The sequence below is a fragment of the Leopardus geoffroyi genome, chromosome C2 (assembly GCF_018350155.1).
Source record: "Leopardus geoffroyi isolate Oge1 chromosome C2, O.geoffroyi_Oge1_pat1.0, whole genome shotgun sequence".
Classification (NCBI taxonomy): domain Eukaryota; kingdom Metazoa; phylum Chordata; class Mammalia; order Carnivora; family Felidae; genus Leopardus; species Leopardus geoffroyi.
In genome coordinates this window covers 121142024-121158369 of record NC_059333.1, presented here as the reverse complement: position 1 = coordinate 121158369, position 16346 = coordinate 121142024, and the positions used below count along the sequence as shown (strand labels likewise).

Here is a 16346-nt window from a genome sequence, read left to right as displayed (position 1 = left end):
TACTAATTATATGTGTATAATACATTTATTTTACATTACGGAATCGAATTTTATCACAGGTTTCGTCTTGATATATATCGCTGTTTGGCCAGTCCAGCTCTAATAATGTTAACAGAGGAGGATCCAATTCTGAGAGCATTTGAACTTAGTGCTGATTTAAAAGAATTAAGCCTTGTGGAGGTGGAATTCAGGTGGGAATGAATGGAAATTGTAAATTACATCTTTTTTTTTCAGAATCTCTTCAGCCTGAGTTTTTTTCATAGACCAAATTAATGTTTATTTTTATTTACTTCTGATCCAAGGGAACCAGACCTTGCTGCCACCTATTTGGGATTTACCTTCAGATTCAATGGAATAGACCTTGGTATTACTTAGGTCACTCCTTCCCCACCTGCCCTTTGCCATTCTTGCACCATCCTTAAGCACCGCCCCCCCCCCACCTTTATTTAATGTTGCCAAAGGCATTCTAGGACACTGTAAAGAATAGTGGAAGTGATAGCCTTAAGCAAGAGCAAATTTATTTATAACTCCTCTGTGTTCTACCTCCCCTCATTCCCAGATTCTGTAATCATACCTGGAGCCTAATCCTTCATCACTTTCAGAAGCATATAGAATGCTTTCTGTGTTTCAGGGCCATTCCACACACACAGACATAGTCCCTTTTCACCGTTTGGTGAGATTTTCTATTAGGAGACACATAACATGTAGACATTAAAATAATACTGGTTAAGAGGGACGAATGCCACTCTGAGTTTTCTTCTGAAACGAAGAGTTAAATGTAATTTTGGCACTTTGTATACTCAAAGAATCATTGTTACAGTTTCTCTGAGATAGTTAAATCGGAGGTACAGAAAAAGGCTTTGGAAAAACCAGCCTATTAAACTACTGATTTAAATATTAAAAAAAAAAATAGTCCTTAGAAAACTACATTTTGTAGACTTGAGGAAAAGCTTTGAGACTTCCCCTTGTGTTAAAGTATCCCTGGTGCTCTCCAAAGAAGGAGGAATTGATCAACATTTCTTGCCAGTTCCTGCTGTAAGGTTTCTGGGGGGCAGGCTATGCCTATCCCTACCTTTCCCTTTAAGTGTAGCTGCTGTGGGAGCCCCATGTCTTGCATTATACTCCTCTAGTGACTTGACAAGATTGGAAAAATTCAAACCTTTATTTACTGGAAGGGCAATAAGAAGCTTGCAGTTGTCTTTATGCCTTAATAGCAGTTAAGTCCTTGACTAAGAAGCAGTGTGTTCTTGATAGCTCTGCGTTCTAGAAACTTTTTAAATATACCTGTTCATAAGTGTTCAGGTTTGGAACTAGTATATTTCAATTTGGATAAATTAAAATTTATTTAAACCTGTTAGTACATAAAGTATATATTTTGATGAACACATGATTAAAATGTAACTTGTTGGTACTTTTAACTTTATTAGCACATGAAGCTGTTAGTAAATTATTCCTTTTAAATATGAAGAACTTCCTGTTATAGTCGTATAATTGGAGTTCTGAGTTACCATGTAAAATAGAATTTATTCAACTCCTTCCAAAAAGGATTTAAAGCAATTGCCAAGATTATACTGTAATCATAGGATAACAAAGTTAGGTTTTGAAGTGATCATAGAAGTGATCATTTACTTGTTTTACTTGTTCCTGGTTTTTATAGACAGGAAAAGTGATCTATATAAGTTAGATATCTTACTGATAACAGCATCTAATTAGGAACAGAGTTGTAACTAAACATAGGACTCTTGGCTTCTTGTTTACTGTATTTCCAGCTAAACTATACAGCCATTTACTAGTTTTCTAGTAATTTGTTCAAGATTAAGCAAATTAGATTAATACAATGTATTAGTTTTACCTTTGAATTTAGTGGTCTGTCAGTGTTTACCTAGAGATGGGACCTCTGTGTAACAACATACACTTTTGATGAATATTCCTATCTGTAATTAGATTCCTAGACTAAGAAGCAGTAATATTTCATTTGTTTAAGAAATCCAATTAGTATTCTTATGTAGTTTTGGTTATATAGTAAATGCAAAGAGTGGATGAGAAAAATGTTAGCCTCTGAGGAAATTTTTTAATTCTTTGAGTTATAATTTTCTGTAAACTGGTCATAGAGAATCCTATTGTATACAATCCTATTGTAATCATTGGGAAATTTTTCTATTTTCCCTTCTTCTCCCATTAAGGAAAAAAAAAACTGAATAAAAAATTATTTTCTGAAATCTGACCCTAATTGATTCATATATATTTCTAACTTTATTTTCAAGTTATTACACTAAGACGTAAGTTTAACAAACCTGATGTTTTTCAAGAGGATTATCTGCTAAAACTTAATTTCTCACAAATTGGTTGATTTAGGCCTGCCTTTAACCAGCAGTTAAATCCTAAGTTTCAAGAAACAGTGATTCTGAAAGAAAATTCTTTACTAGGAGTATTTCAATGTCTTTTCTTCCCAACTTGAATTTTGTTCAAGTGAACACTTTAAAAGTGAATCAGAATACTATTTTAATATCAGAAGTAGCATAGAACATGTTATAGACTATTATTGAAAGCACCTCTGGTTGAGTTACATAGTAATATTTATTGGATAGGCTTATTATTATCTATTGTTTAGATAAGTAATGTAAAAGGAAGTTTTATACCAAACTTACAGAGAAGAAGAGCAAATGAGTTAAGTGAAGAACTGGTTGACAACTATAATCCGAACTTCTAAGAATATCAGTATATATAAGGAAATACTGTGCTCATCTAAAATTATCAGTGTGAGCACAGGCAGTATAATTGTGTTACAGTTTTCCCCAAAGCTTTGGAGAATTTATGCACCAGTAGATTCTTGTGACCATCAGCACAAAATGACTTCAGATTTTGTATGACCCTATTAGAATTAAAATGTTACCAAGTAAATAATTTTCTATTGAAAACAGCTTACAGACTAGAAGTGACATTTCTAATAATAGACTGTTGCATCTTGCAGGAATGATTATGAGGAATTAGCCCGGCAATGTAAAATGTTTGCTAAAGATTTGCTTGCACAAGCCCGGAATTCACGAGAATTGGAAGTTATCCTAAACCATACATCTAGTGATGAACCTCTTGACAAACGGGGATTACTAGAAGAAAGAATGAATTTAAGTCGTCTAAAACTTGCTATCAAATATAACCAAAAGGAGGTATGAGGTTTTCTGTGATATACATAAATTATTTCCTCCACAGTAGTGGAGTGACTCAGAGCAATTACTTAAGAATTAATTAAGGTTATGACTTAGAGTAATAATGCCTTACTGTTTAAAAATAAAGTATCAGATATCATATTTTCTGGTTCTTATTTGTTAATTCATTGAAACCCAAAGGTGGAGAGGCACATGATATGATAACTAAATTGAATCTGGCTCTACTGGCATCATCCCTTCCTATTAAGGGAAATACCTATTTCTAATCCACACACACACACGATTCAGGAACTTGACGAAGGAAGGTATGCATTTTAAATTTTATTTTTTGAGACAGTTTACTAACAATCAGTGTTTATTTGTAGATAATGATATCCAGTTAATAGTATGAGGTATTGGTAAATGGTGGTTTTAAGATATTTCTTCTAAGACTCATTTTTATTTTTATTTATTCATTTTTTTAATATATGAAATTTATTGTCAAATTGGTTTCCATACAACACCCAGTGCTCATCCCAAAAGATGCCCTCTTCAATACTCATCACCCACCCTCCCCTCCCTCCCACCCCCCATCAGCCCTCAGTTCTCATTTTTTAAGAGTCCCTTATGCTTTGGCTCTCTCCCACTCTAACCTCTCTCTTTTTTTTTTTTTTTCCTTCCCCTCCCCCATGGGTTCCTGTTAAGTTTCTCAGGATCCACATAAGAGTGAAAACATGGTATCTGTCTTTCTCTGTATGGCTTATTTCACTTAGCATCACACTCTCCAGTTCTGTCCACATTGCTACAAAGAGCCATATTTCATTCTTTCTCATTGCCACATAGTACTTCATTGTGTATATAAACCACAATTTCTTTATCCATTCATCAGTTGATGGACATTTAGGCTCTTTCCATAATTTGGCTATTGTTAAGAGTGCTGCTATAAACATTGGGGTACAAGTGCCCCTATGCATCAGTACTCCTGTATCCCTTGGGTAAATTCCTAACATAAGACTCATTATTTCATACTCTTTTGTAATAATTTCATAATCATTTTATTATGTTCTTGGATTGTTTGGGCCAGGAATTAGGAAAGGGCACAGCAAGGATGGATAATTTGTCCTTGCTTCTCTATGTTTAGGGTCTCAGCTGGTGATAGCTCAGATGATTGGGGGCTACAATCATCTGGAGTCTTGGTCACTCAAATATCTGGTGCCTGAGCAGCAGCTGAGGACTGAGACAGGGAACTCATGAGGGGCTGGGTGTTCAGGTGGGTGGATCCATAGAGGGTGGGCCACCTGAGCACTTACTACTGGAATCATGGAGGGGCATAGCCATGATGGTGAGTTGACTATGAGGAGATGGTCTGAGAAGCCTCTGAGGGCTGCCCAGAGTGCCTGCATGTAGCCTAGGCTTCCTCACAGCATGGTAGCTTCAGGACACTTTATATGGCCGTTAATGGCTCCAAGAGCAAATGTTCATCAGACAAGGTGGAAGCTCAATGGCCTTTTGAAACCTACCCTCAGAAGTCACATAGCATCACATCTTCCAGCTGATTAAAGCAATCAAACCTTGTTGAATTGAAGGGTAGGAAACACTGATAATCCACCTCTTGATGAGAGGAGTAGCAAAAAATTTGTTTCAATGTTTTAAAACCACCACAAACTTAAAACATTTCCAGTTGAAATTTTGTTCTTCCAATTACATATTTAACATTACTCTTAATTAAATCGTCATTATAGACAGGGATGACAAGGACAGCAATCAGTTCTGAGATTGCTTCGATATTTGGGGTAAGGGGAAACCACTAAGTTTGGGATGCTACTAAACTGGATAGTTTGTGAGAGGAAAAGCTATTTCTCTCCCTAGTATTTCATCTTAGAGACAAATTAAGATTCCCTAAGAGCACTGCAATCTGAGCAGAAGAATGGAGAATGAAATAAGACTTCAATGCCAAAACAAGTATAGTATATTAGGAAATTTCTTTTTTTTTAAGATTTTTAAAAATGTTTATTTATTGTTGAGAGAGGGGTGGGGAGGGGCAGAGAGAGAGGGAGACATAGAATCCGAAGCAGGCTTCGGGCTCTGAGCTGTCAGCACAGATGCGGGGCTCAAACTCATGAACGGTGAGATCATGACCTGAGTCAAAGTCAGACACTTAACCGACTGAGCCACCCAGGCGCCCCCAGGGTAAATCATTTTAAAACAGAAGATTGACCTGTTAGTATTTAGATATCTGAATGACATTATGATCTCTTGTGCTTTGATAATTTCAAACCTGATCACATTATTATGTCCAGAGTTCAGAACCCTGGTGTTGTCCTGCACAGCATGCACATTATATTGAGAAAATACTGCTTCTGAAATTTGTAAACTCAGAAGCCTTTGTAAACTTTGGTAAATTTATTTCTGTACTTAAACTAGAATTTCCCTCTTATTTGGCAATATTTTTCCTTTTTTTTTTCCTTACATAGAATTCAGTCTTAAGCAGATTTAAGAGTATAATACATTTTAAGAAGTTTTCAATGTTTTCATGAAGCGTAAATATGTCTCATGTTTAGACTTTGATTGCTATCTTTGTATCTTGGTTTCTTATAATTGAAATCCTATTAGTTCTTTGAGATCAGTTTTTTTCTTTGGATTGTGCTTGTTAACTTTGAAATTTCACAAACATTATGAGACTGTCTATAAATTAAAATTTGCAAAATGGCTAAGTAGGCTAGTAATAATCATTAAGTAATGACTAAGTAAGTGATAATATAATTAATACTTACATGCTGCATGCTATGAATCAGGCATTATTATTCTAAGAGCTTTACATTTAATCCTTGCTAATAAGTTTATGAGCAGAGACCATTATCACCATTTAATAGGTGGGAAATTTGAGGCTTAAAGAGGTTTAGAGACTTGGGACGCCTGGGTGGCTCAGTCGGTTAAGCATCTGACTTTGGCTCAGATCATGATCTCACAGTCTGTGAGTTTAAGCCCCTTGTCAAGCTCTGTGCTGACAGCTCAGAGCCTGAAGCCTGCTTCAGATTCTGTGTCTCTGCTGTCTCTCTGCCCCTTCCCTGCTCATGCTCTATCTCTCTCTCTCTCAAAAATAAATAAAGATTAAAAAAAAAAAAAAAGAGGTTTAAAGACTTGCTACATGGGGCACCTGTGTGGCTCGGTCGGTTAAGCGTCTGACTTCGGCTCAGGTCATGATCTCGCAGTCTGTGAGTTCGAGCCCTGCGTCGGGCTCTGTGCTGACTGCTCAGAGCCTGGAGCCTGCTTCAGATTCTGTGTCTCCCTCTCTCTCTGCCCCTCCCCTGTTCATGCTCTGTCTCTATCTCAAAAATAAATAAACGTTAACAAAAAATTAAAAAAATAAATAAATAAAGACTTGCTACAGGTCAATTATTAAATGGCAGAGCCTGGATTTGAATCCAGGTAATCTGGCTCCAGAGTCTGTGCTCTCAATCTCTACATTCTTTTATTAAATGTAAGAAAAACAAAAAACAAAAATTATGTGGATTATATAGAATTGATTTTAAACTATTATTAAAACTTTGAATGTCAAATAATAGTATTATCAGATTGTATTTAGAGGTTTTCTTTTTTCTTTTTTCTTTTTTTGTATGTGTGTGTGTCATTTTCAGTTTGTCTCCCAGTCTAACTGCCAGCAGTTCCTGAACACTGTTTGGTTTGGACAGATGTCAGGCTACCGACGTAAGCCCACCTGTAAGAAGATAATGACTGTTTTGACAGTTGGTATCTTTTGGCCAGTTTTGTCACTTTGTTATTTGATAGCTCCCAAATCTCAGTTTGGCAAAATCATTCACACTCCTTTTATGAAATTTATTATTCATGGAGCATCGTATTTCACATTCCTGCTGTTACTAAACCTATATTCTCTTGTCTACAATGAGGATAAGAAAAACACAATGGGGCCAGCCCTTGAAAGAATAGACTATCTTCTTATACTGTGGATTATTGGTAAGTGTCAAGTTTGTCCAAAAAGTTCTGCTTTTATTTAACCATTTAATTCTCCTTTGCTTGGTGGCATTATAAACATCTGTGTTCGGTTTATAATTTTACACTGTTTATACAACAAGAATTCGAACACTTTCATGATCATTGAAGACTTATCTAACACTATTCTAATGATATATGATCCTGAACTTATTTATTATTACTTAATTACATGAAGTTAAAAATTCTTTATTTTCAGTCTCTAAAATTGTTCATGATCATTAAAAAAGAAAAATTTTGCTGATGAATGCTTTTTTTGGTATAAGGGTATGAATCTTAGGTATTTTGAAATGTGATACATATTATACTTGGTTGCATTTTAAGAGTTAACTATTTTGTTTTATTGTATCATTAGTTTTCCTTTTAAGAACCCATGAACTTATGAGGTTACATTTTTATCTGTTATAGAAACATTATTTAAATTTAAATTTAAAGGTTTCCCTGGTGACTCACTCTATATAAATCAGTTCTTTGTAATGATAGCCAGATCTCTTTAGAAATGACAGAGTTTTTAATATAAGATACTTTATTTTCTGAAAATTATTTTTCTAAGTATTATGCTGTATGATACAAATTTGAAATGTTTTTATAATTCTTGCCCTTTTCTGTGGGGAATGGAGGAGAGTTGAGGTATAATCACATCGTCTATTTATGGTCTTTTTTTTTTTTTTTTTTAATCTTTATTTATTTTTGAGGGAGAGGGAGAGACAGAGTATGAATAGGGGGAGGAACAGAGAGAGAGAGAGGAAGACAAAGATTCCGAAGTAGGCTTCAGGCTCTGAGCTGTCAGCACAGAGCCCTACACGGGGCTCAAACTAACAAACCACAAGTTCATGACCTGAGCCGGAGTCAGACGCTTAACCAACTGAGCCCCTATTTATGGTCTTTTAATGACGTCTTTATTTCCCTCTGGATCTTCAGCCTTGTTTTTAAACTCAGCATTTCTCAGCCATCTTTTCGCTATTTGCTATAGAGTAAAAGGATGTTAAAATTTAGTCTTCTATGGTATAAAGCATTGATTTATCAGTATGTTCTTCATTGATTTAATAAATAAGTTGAGAAAAATTAAAGTATCATTTTAACTTTTAGTTCTCCAGCTATAAAATTAATCTGCATGTTTTGGAACTTTAATTTTTTTTGGAAGTTAGTTAATTTCAAGTAACTTGATTTCAGTCAGAACTTTTACTTTTAGTGGTGTTCAATCCATTATGCATTAATGTTTAAAATTAGGTAGATAAAGTAAAAATAATACACATCTTGGATATGTTAAAACATTCAGTTGGTGATGCAGAGCAGTCAAGAACATTGTTGAGTTTTGAAGAGGGGTTTAGAGATATTATTTATTATATACATACAGGTCAAATTTAGAGGTATAAATTTGAAAGTCTGCCCACAGATAGTATTTAAAGCCATTAGACTAGACTGGATAAAGTCACTGTAGGAGTGAGCATAATAGAGAAAAGAGTCAGGAACTAAGCTTTTGTGGTGTGTTTGTGTGTGTGTGTGTGTTTCCTTATTTTTCTTATGCTTGTCTCACAAGCATCATTTATTAAAATCTCTCTCTGGGAAAGATATTGTCATATAAAACTTAAGGTTTTTTTCTTTCAAATTTTGAGAACTTTTCACTAAAAAGTTCTTATTTTTTCTTCCGGATGAGACTATAGTTTGATGTAAGTTGCTGTTTATTTAATATTTTGAGTTTTAATTATTTTTTAGTTTATTATTGAATTAAGAACATTATCTGATTTTTTTTCTTCCTTTTTTTAGGGATGATTTGGTCAGACATTAAAAGACTCTGGTATGAAGGGTTGGAAGACTTTTTAGAAGAATCCCGTAATCAACTCAGTTTTGTCATGAATTCACTTTATTTGGCAACTTTTGCCCTCAAAGTGGTTGCTCACAACAAGGTGACTATTAGCTATGTTAATTGGAGACATAAATGAAGTTTGTGTAGGAAACGTAGCTATATAACTCAAAGTTAAGGTTGGCCCAAATCTGTACCTGATGTGTTTTCATTTTAATTTCACTATCCCAGTGTAAGGGAATAGTGTGTGTTGTTTCCTCCCTTCCAGTAGTTTAAAGGATGTTAATAACTTTTAAATGTTGGTTACCTATTATATGCCAGGCTCCATGGTTGCTACTTTCTATACTTTATCTTATTTTATCCTCACAGGGACTCTATGAGACAGATGTCCTTATCCCCATTTTGCAAGTAAGGAAAAGGAAGCTCAGAGATATTAAGTAACTTATCCAAGACCACACAGTAAGAAACCAAGACTGGATTTAAATCCAGGTCTGTCTAGGCATTTTCTTTCTACCAAATGCCGATTCCTTATATCTGAGTTAGGTTCATTTACCTCATTAACGTGTATCTACTTAAAGTGAGAACACAAAGATACTTAAATTGATTAGTGTTAGTCCTCTTTATACCTCCCAGAAAAAAGTTTTATCTTTAAGAATTCATTATAGTGTTGTACACATTCCAGATCATGATTATTAAAGAGTGATGTAAATGTGATTATTTTTTGATGCCTCTTTTTAAATTCAGAATTTGACAAAAATTTAGTTTTATATGCATCTTATAATTTTACCAAGATGTAAGCTACTCCAAGCCCAGAAAAGATAATAGATTTTAATTATCTTTGTTTAAGCCCTAAGTTTAGAATTCTTCTAGGGTGTCACAGTCAAGGAACTAAGAGATAATAATATTTTCTTGTTTTTGGACTAATTTATGGACTATAGAAAAAGAACACTGATTCACTTACACATCATTTTACTTTGTTAAAAGAAAACTGCATACTTTTAAATGATCAGTAGTATGGAACATGTTTGTTAGGTATTTTCAATGACCAGATTTGTGAAATTACTAAGAAAATTAAAAAATGATCATACATAGATAAATGGCTCAATAAAGAGGTTGAGGGTCATTGGTGTCTTTGATCTCTTTAGTTCTAGAAGTGGAGTGCTCATATAACTTTTTATCCAAACCAGGACACTTTGAGAGTATAAGGGGGCATTAATGATTATGCCAGGAAAACTGGTATATAATTTGGGACTATTCCAGACAGTTGGAACATGTGGTCTCTCTATGTCTGGGTATAATAATGCACTCTCTCTCCCTTGGTATTTGGAAGAGAGAAGAACTTCTAGGGTTCATACTAGAAACCTGAGTTAAAGGGCTAATTTAAGGGTTAATTTAATAAGATAGCTAATTAACTGAGAGCAAACATACTTAAATTTTACTTAATGCTTAAAGTTTGTGTAGTAAAATTTAAGGAAAACCAGTAAACATTTCATTCATAAAAAGTTTAATAACATTTTTTAAAAAATGTTTAATTTTTTAAAACCCAAGAATTTCCGAGAAAACCTCTTATTATATAGAGTGATATTGCCTCATGTATGTAGAGATCTTTTATTTAGTTAAAACAATGCTATTTGTATTAAAAGAAGAGAACCTCATAAAACCTAGCAGGAGATCTCCTAAAATAGACATAAATAGTTTTCTTTCAATAGTCAGAATACTGGTTTTTATTTTCCTAAGTTGAGAGAGCTATCTATCTTTGCCTTTTGTTCCTAACTTTAGTTTCATGATTTTGCTGATCGGAAGGACTGGGATGCATTCCATCCTACTCTGGTGGCAGAAGGGCTTTTTGCATTTGCAAATGTTCTAAGTTATCTTCGTCTCTTTTTTATGTATACAACAAGCTCCATATTGGGTCCATTACAGGTAAATAATTAATATTTCTTAAAGAATATTTGTTAGATGTCATTATTACTATATTTTTCTATTGATCCACTACAACATTGTTCTCTCTGATGTTAAAGTTAAACTTTGCTTTTGAAAATAATTAACAATTGAGAGGACACTGCATGTTCATCTACTTCGCTTTTGACTGAATGATAATCCTGTGCTTTCAGGTATTCAGACTTTATTAAGCTGTGGCCCATTGTCCCTCTCCCCTCAGTTCATAGACATAGATGTGTTTAAAACGTAGTTATACTTAAGACAGTAGAGGAACATGAAAATCTTGTGTTTTGACAAAATGAATCTCACATTTAAAGTTTTAAATAGTATATATGAGGGAGGTGTTGTGCACAAAGAATTCATACTTAATGATGATTTTGAAAATATGTAAGCTATATTTCTAAAATACTCTTTCACTTTGTTTAACAAATATTAAATGTAATAAGTTGGAAAATGACATTTTTAGGCTAACAAATTTCATAGAGTTCATGTAGTCCAGCTTTATGCCTTAAACTACTTTATAGCTCAAGAAATTGAGCTTTTGAGATGGTGATTTGTTCAGAGTAGAATGGTTATTATGCATGAGGGTCCAGGACTAAATGCTAAGTCCCTTTACATTAAAGAAAGGACTCATAATTGTTTGAATTTACCACAGATTGTAATAGTGATTGTTTTTAGAGAAAGGGGATCAACTCTGGTAGGTGAGTAGCTCTACATATATTGTGAGTTATGAGTCTGAGAATCTGAGCAATATTCAGTTTTTCTTGATGAGTCGAAATTTGTTAGGAATGTAGATTTTAAAAACATTTTTAAAGGAGATATTTTTAAAGAAAAGGCGTAATTATGTTCTCCAAATAGAGATATGAAAATAAAATATGTAGGAAAAACTTGGTTTGATTTGGCTTGTGCTATCATCGTGCAACAGTATTTCCTGGAGTGTGAGTTCCTTAACCAAGTCCTGATTAATGCACAGTGCACATTATCACATTAAAGCTTGTAAGAAAGAGATAAAGAAACTTGTTTAACCTTGTTCAAACTATCATGACATAAACTCATTTAATGTGATACTCATTTTTCATTAGATATGTTCAGGTCTCTGTTTTTCTCCAAAAAATAGTATGTGAAACACTGATTTAGACTGTTATTTTGATTTAATTTTGCCACTAATATCTTCTATGACTGTTTTAGTCAATAGTCAACAGTATTTTTACATGCGTGTTGTTTTGTTGTTTTTTTTGTTTTTTTCTTAGCTAAAAGCTGATGATATCACTAAGTTTCTTTCTTTTTTTTATATGTATCACCAAGTTTCTGTATTTTTTTTAATATATTTCTACAAAGAGTTACAAAGGAAAAAGTATGCTATTGTTTCTTAGTGAATTATCTATTTTTCTTAGAACTATTGAGTCAGGTCTTCTGACTTAATCTCTTCCCCAAAGAACTATATAGATGTGTATACAAATACTGAATAAGTAGGTTTTTGTCATTTCAGCTGTTGTGTTTTTCTTCTCCAGCAGGACAATTTAGATTGTCGCAATGGCCATAGAACTGACAGATGATTTAGGTGAAGCCAACAAATATTTATTGTGTTCTATTTTTTAAAAAGGTCTGCTGGTTACTCATAATATATGCTTAAACATTATGATTTAGTTAAGCAAATGATTTTTTAACATTATCTTTATTGGGGCACCTGGTGGCTCAGTCAGTTAAACATCTGACTCTTGATTGCAGCTCAGGTCATGATCTGAAGGCTTGTGAGATCAAGCCCCACCTCGGGCTCTGCACTGACAGCATGGAGCCTGCTTGGGATTCTCTCTCTCTCTCTCTCTCTCTCTCTCTCTCTCTCTCTCTCTCCCCCAACTCCTTCCCCCCCTCCCTCTCTCTCCCTTTCCGTCTCTGTCCCCCTCCCCTGCTCATTCCCTCTCTCTCTCAAAAGAAAGAAAGAAATATTTAAAAAAATAAATAGAATAAATAATCTTTAGCAAGATATGCTTTGCATACAGTAAAATAAACCCATCTTAAATATATAGTTTGATGAGTTTTTCAAAAGTATAAATTTGTTTAATCACTACCATAATCAAGTTAGCATGTGCATCACCCCAAAAAGTTTCTTGACACCTTTTTGCATTTAAAACTCCCCTTACCCTCACCCCAGACCACTGTTGTCTGGTATAGGCTAGTCTCAGAACTGAAGGATTTGGAAATACAAGTAGAATTAGTTGGTGTTGCAAAGCAAATCTTCCCAGACAGAAGGTTGTCTGCAATTTTTATAGTGTTACTGTTCCTCATGGTTGCAAGCTCCCTGTTCCAAGTCATTATATCAAGTCTGTATCCTACAGAGAGAAGGGGAAAGACAGAGGGCAAAAGCCAGAAAATATGGGCCAACTGTCTTTCTCTTTTTATCAAGAGAGCAATCATTTTCCCTGGAGCCCTACCACATATTTCCACTTATAACTCATTGGCCAGAATTTGGTCATATGGTTATTTGTAGCTACAAGGAAGTCTGAGGAGATGAGTACTTTCAATTGCCCCCCAAAAAATCAAGGTCTGGTTAGTCAGGAAGAGAGCAAAAAATAGATATTGAATAGGAATCTATAGATTCATATTTTCAGGCTTTTACTTAAAGATATTTTCAAATAAAGACATTTGTGTTACAGTGTAGTCTTACTAACATGACAGATTTGTATTGCATAGTTCTTCCAAAATATTCTAGAAAAAGTTCTTGTAGAAAATTTAGAATACATTTTTCTTCCATTTTGTTCATCATAAGTAAGGAACTCAATTGAAAGGGAGTAATCCAGTTATGAATGTAAAACTAGAAGTAAAATGCAAAAAAAAATTGACAATAAGTTAATTACTTTAGCAAAAGAACAACTTTATTCCTTTACATATATAACCTGTTATGTCAGATAATGTTTTTATGTGATTACTGTGATTATCTCCATTAACTTTTTTTCCTTCCAAATATTTGCAGAAGTTGACAGACTTTTATTTTAACTGGTTATATAACCTGTGGTAGGGGTACAGATTACTCCCTTGGTTAGAGTGACCGTATTTTATCATCCAAATGGAGACACTTTGGGGAATGAAAGGGATGCTATTTATTACTAACTTGGGAAAACAAGTGGAAACTGGGACTGTCCTAGGCAAATCAAGGTCACAGGAATATCATATAGTGGAATATATAAAATGGTTCTATATTCAGCAGTGGTTGAATCCTCTACTTTAGTACTTGACATTTTTATGATTATGCTCATTAAATTCGTAACTTATGTCATAGGTAGACTCTGGAAGGTGGCTTTCTACATCTGGCCCTACTTACTTTGTAGCCATCTGTCGCTAAACTCATCTCTGTCCCTTACTGAAGTACTTCTCCATCTGGGCCAAGACCAGTCAGTAATCTCACACATGTCCCATGCTATCCCAATTCCATGACATTGTTTATGTTATTACCCTGTTTAGAATGTCCCACCCACTCCTCTACTTGTCAAAATTTTATTCATTCAGTGAACAGTTTTTGAGTGCCTGGTAAGTACTAGACACTGAAAATACTAAAATGAGTAAGCTCTGGGGCACCTAGCTGGCTCAGTCAGAAGAGCATGCAACTCTTTGATCTTGGGGTTGTGGGTTCAGTGTTGGGTATAGAGATTACTTTAAGTAAGTAAGTAAGTAAGTAAATCTGAAAAAAAAATTAATATGCTCCAATATCTCCTTAAAGAACTCAAGTACACTGAGGGTGACAAGCAAGCATGACATTTACAGTGGTAATTGCTGTCATAGGCACAGCTCATAGAAAGGGCACTCACTTCGGTTTAAGGCACTTACCAGAAGAGATGACACTGGAATTAAGCCTTGAAAGATGAGTAGAATGGAGGTGGGTTAGGCATTCCAGGGAGAAGGAACATGTGCCAGTGTTAGAGCTCCTGCCTCTGGAAAATCCATTCCTATGCTCTTGCTCCCCTGCTAATGAATAACTCCATCCAGTGAACTTGGTACTTTGAACCTCCAATGAGCACTTCCTAAAGCTTGTCTTAATTGTAAGACAATTAAAATTTAGCTTGTCTTAAATTATAGACAGTGTTGTCTCTACTAAATTAAAAATTCCTTGATATAGGAACTGTATCTTTATTTTTTCATCTGCACTTTACTTACTGCCTTGCCATAGTAGTCACTTACTATTTGATAAATTAAATGGTCTTGGGTAAAGACAAATGCTGATTGGTGTGTGAGAAGAATAAAGCTGTTGGGCTATATCTACTACCTGTTACTGGAGCTGCTTATTCAAAATAATAACAACCACCACATTTGTTTAACATTTCATGTGGGCCAGGCACTGTGCTAAGTGTTTTCGCCTTATTTCATCCTCATCACAACCCTTGTTATTTTTATTTCCATTTTACAAATGGGGGATCTAAGGCTTAGAGAGGTTAAGTAGTTCACAGAACTAGAAAGAAGTAGTCAAGAGCTGAACCTGAGTCTGTCTGAATCCACAGACCAACCTGCTCTTCAAAGTTCTTCTGCTTTTATAAAAGAAGGATGCTACCTAATATGCTTCAGCAAATGTAAGAGTCATGATTGGACATAAATCAGTAATGTTACACGTTTTAACAAAAAAAGACATAAAGATAGAATCTAAAAATAAAGTGGTAATTATAATAATAACTGTTAACATATGGGCCCTTACCATGGATACTATTCTAAGATCTTTATTTACATTTATTACCTCATTTAATCCTCACAGTTGTTCTAAGAGTCAGACTCTTTTATTTCCATTTTACAGAGGAAGAAACTGAGGCATAGAGATATTAAGTAACTTGCACAAGGTCACACAGCTGGTAAGTAGCCAAACTGGGATTCTAACCCAGTGGTTTGGCTCCAGAGCTAAAGATCTTCACCAATCTGCTAACTTGCCTCTCTGTTTTCATTGCTACAGAGTAATATGATTCCCTCGTTAACTTTTATTGTACAATACTTCTTTGGGCAGGCTTTAATAATTTACAGATCTTAAAAATTCTTCCTGATTTATCCACATGTTTCAGATGAATTAAGCACTTGTAGTTGGGTCATTAGACAGAAAGAACAAGACAGAACCAACCAACTGGGTTCAAATTTTGCTCTGTAACTTACTGTTACTGTTACTCATCTCTGAGTCTCAGGTTCTGTGTCATTGTTGTGAGGATTAAATGGGTCAGTATATATAAGATGCATCTCATAGCAGGTTTCCTGACACATGATGAACTTTACATAAATCATTAGAGCCGTTTCTTCATTTCCTTTATAGTTAGTGGAGTTAACTGTCGCAAATCTGAAAAATAATACAAAGAAACTTGGAAAATAAGTGTAGCATCTGACACATAAATGCATACTTTATTCATAGTGAATCATTTGGCTTTACTGGATGATTAATAGACTTAATTTAGTGTTCTGTATCACATAAATGGCATATT

The 16346-nt window shown here is 34.4% G+C and overlaps 1 protein-coding gene across 9 annotated transcripts in view; it reads left to right on the top strand.

The window, feature by feature from the left end:
• The window catches only part of TRPC1 (transient receptor potential cation channel subfamily C member 1), a 65511-nt gene that overhangs the window by 39273 nt on the left and 9892 nt on the right, over positions 1-16346 (top strand). For 5 of the 9 annotated variants that reach the window (XM_045503406.1, XM_045503404.1, XM_045503407.1 and 2 more), the window contains 5 exons: positions 60-191; positions 2972-3167; positions 6785-7121; positions 8925-9064; positions 10741-10884. In XM_045503406.1, the coding sequence (XP_045359362.1) occupies positions 60-191; positions 2972-3167; positions 6785-7121; positions 8925-9064; positions 10741-10884 (949 nt within the window). The remainder of the gene's footprint in view (positions 1-59; positions 192-2971; positions 3168-6784; positions 7122-8924; positions 9065-10740; positions 10885-16346) is intronic. The other 4 variants (XM_045503402.1, XM_045503410.1, XM_045503403.1 and 1 more) reach the window with 2 other exon arrangements.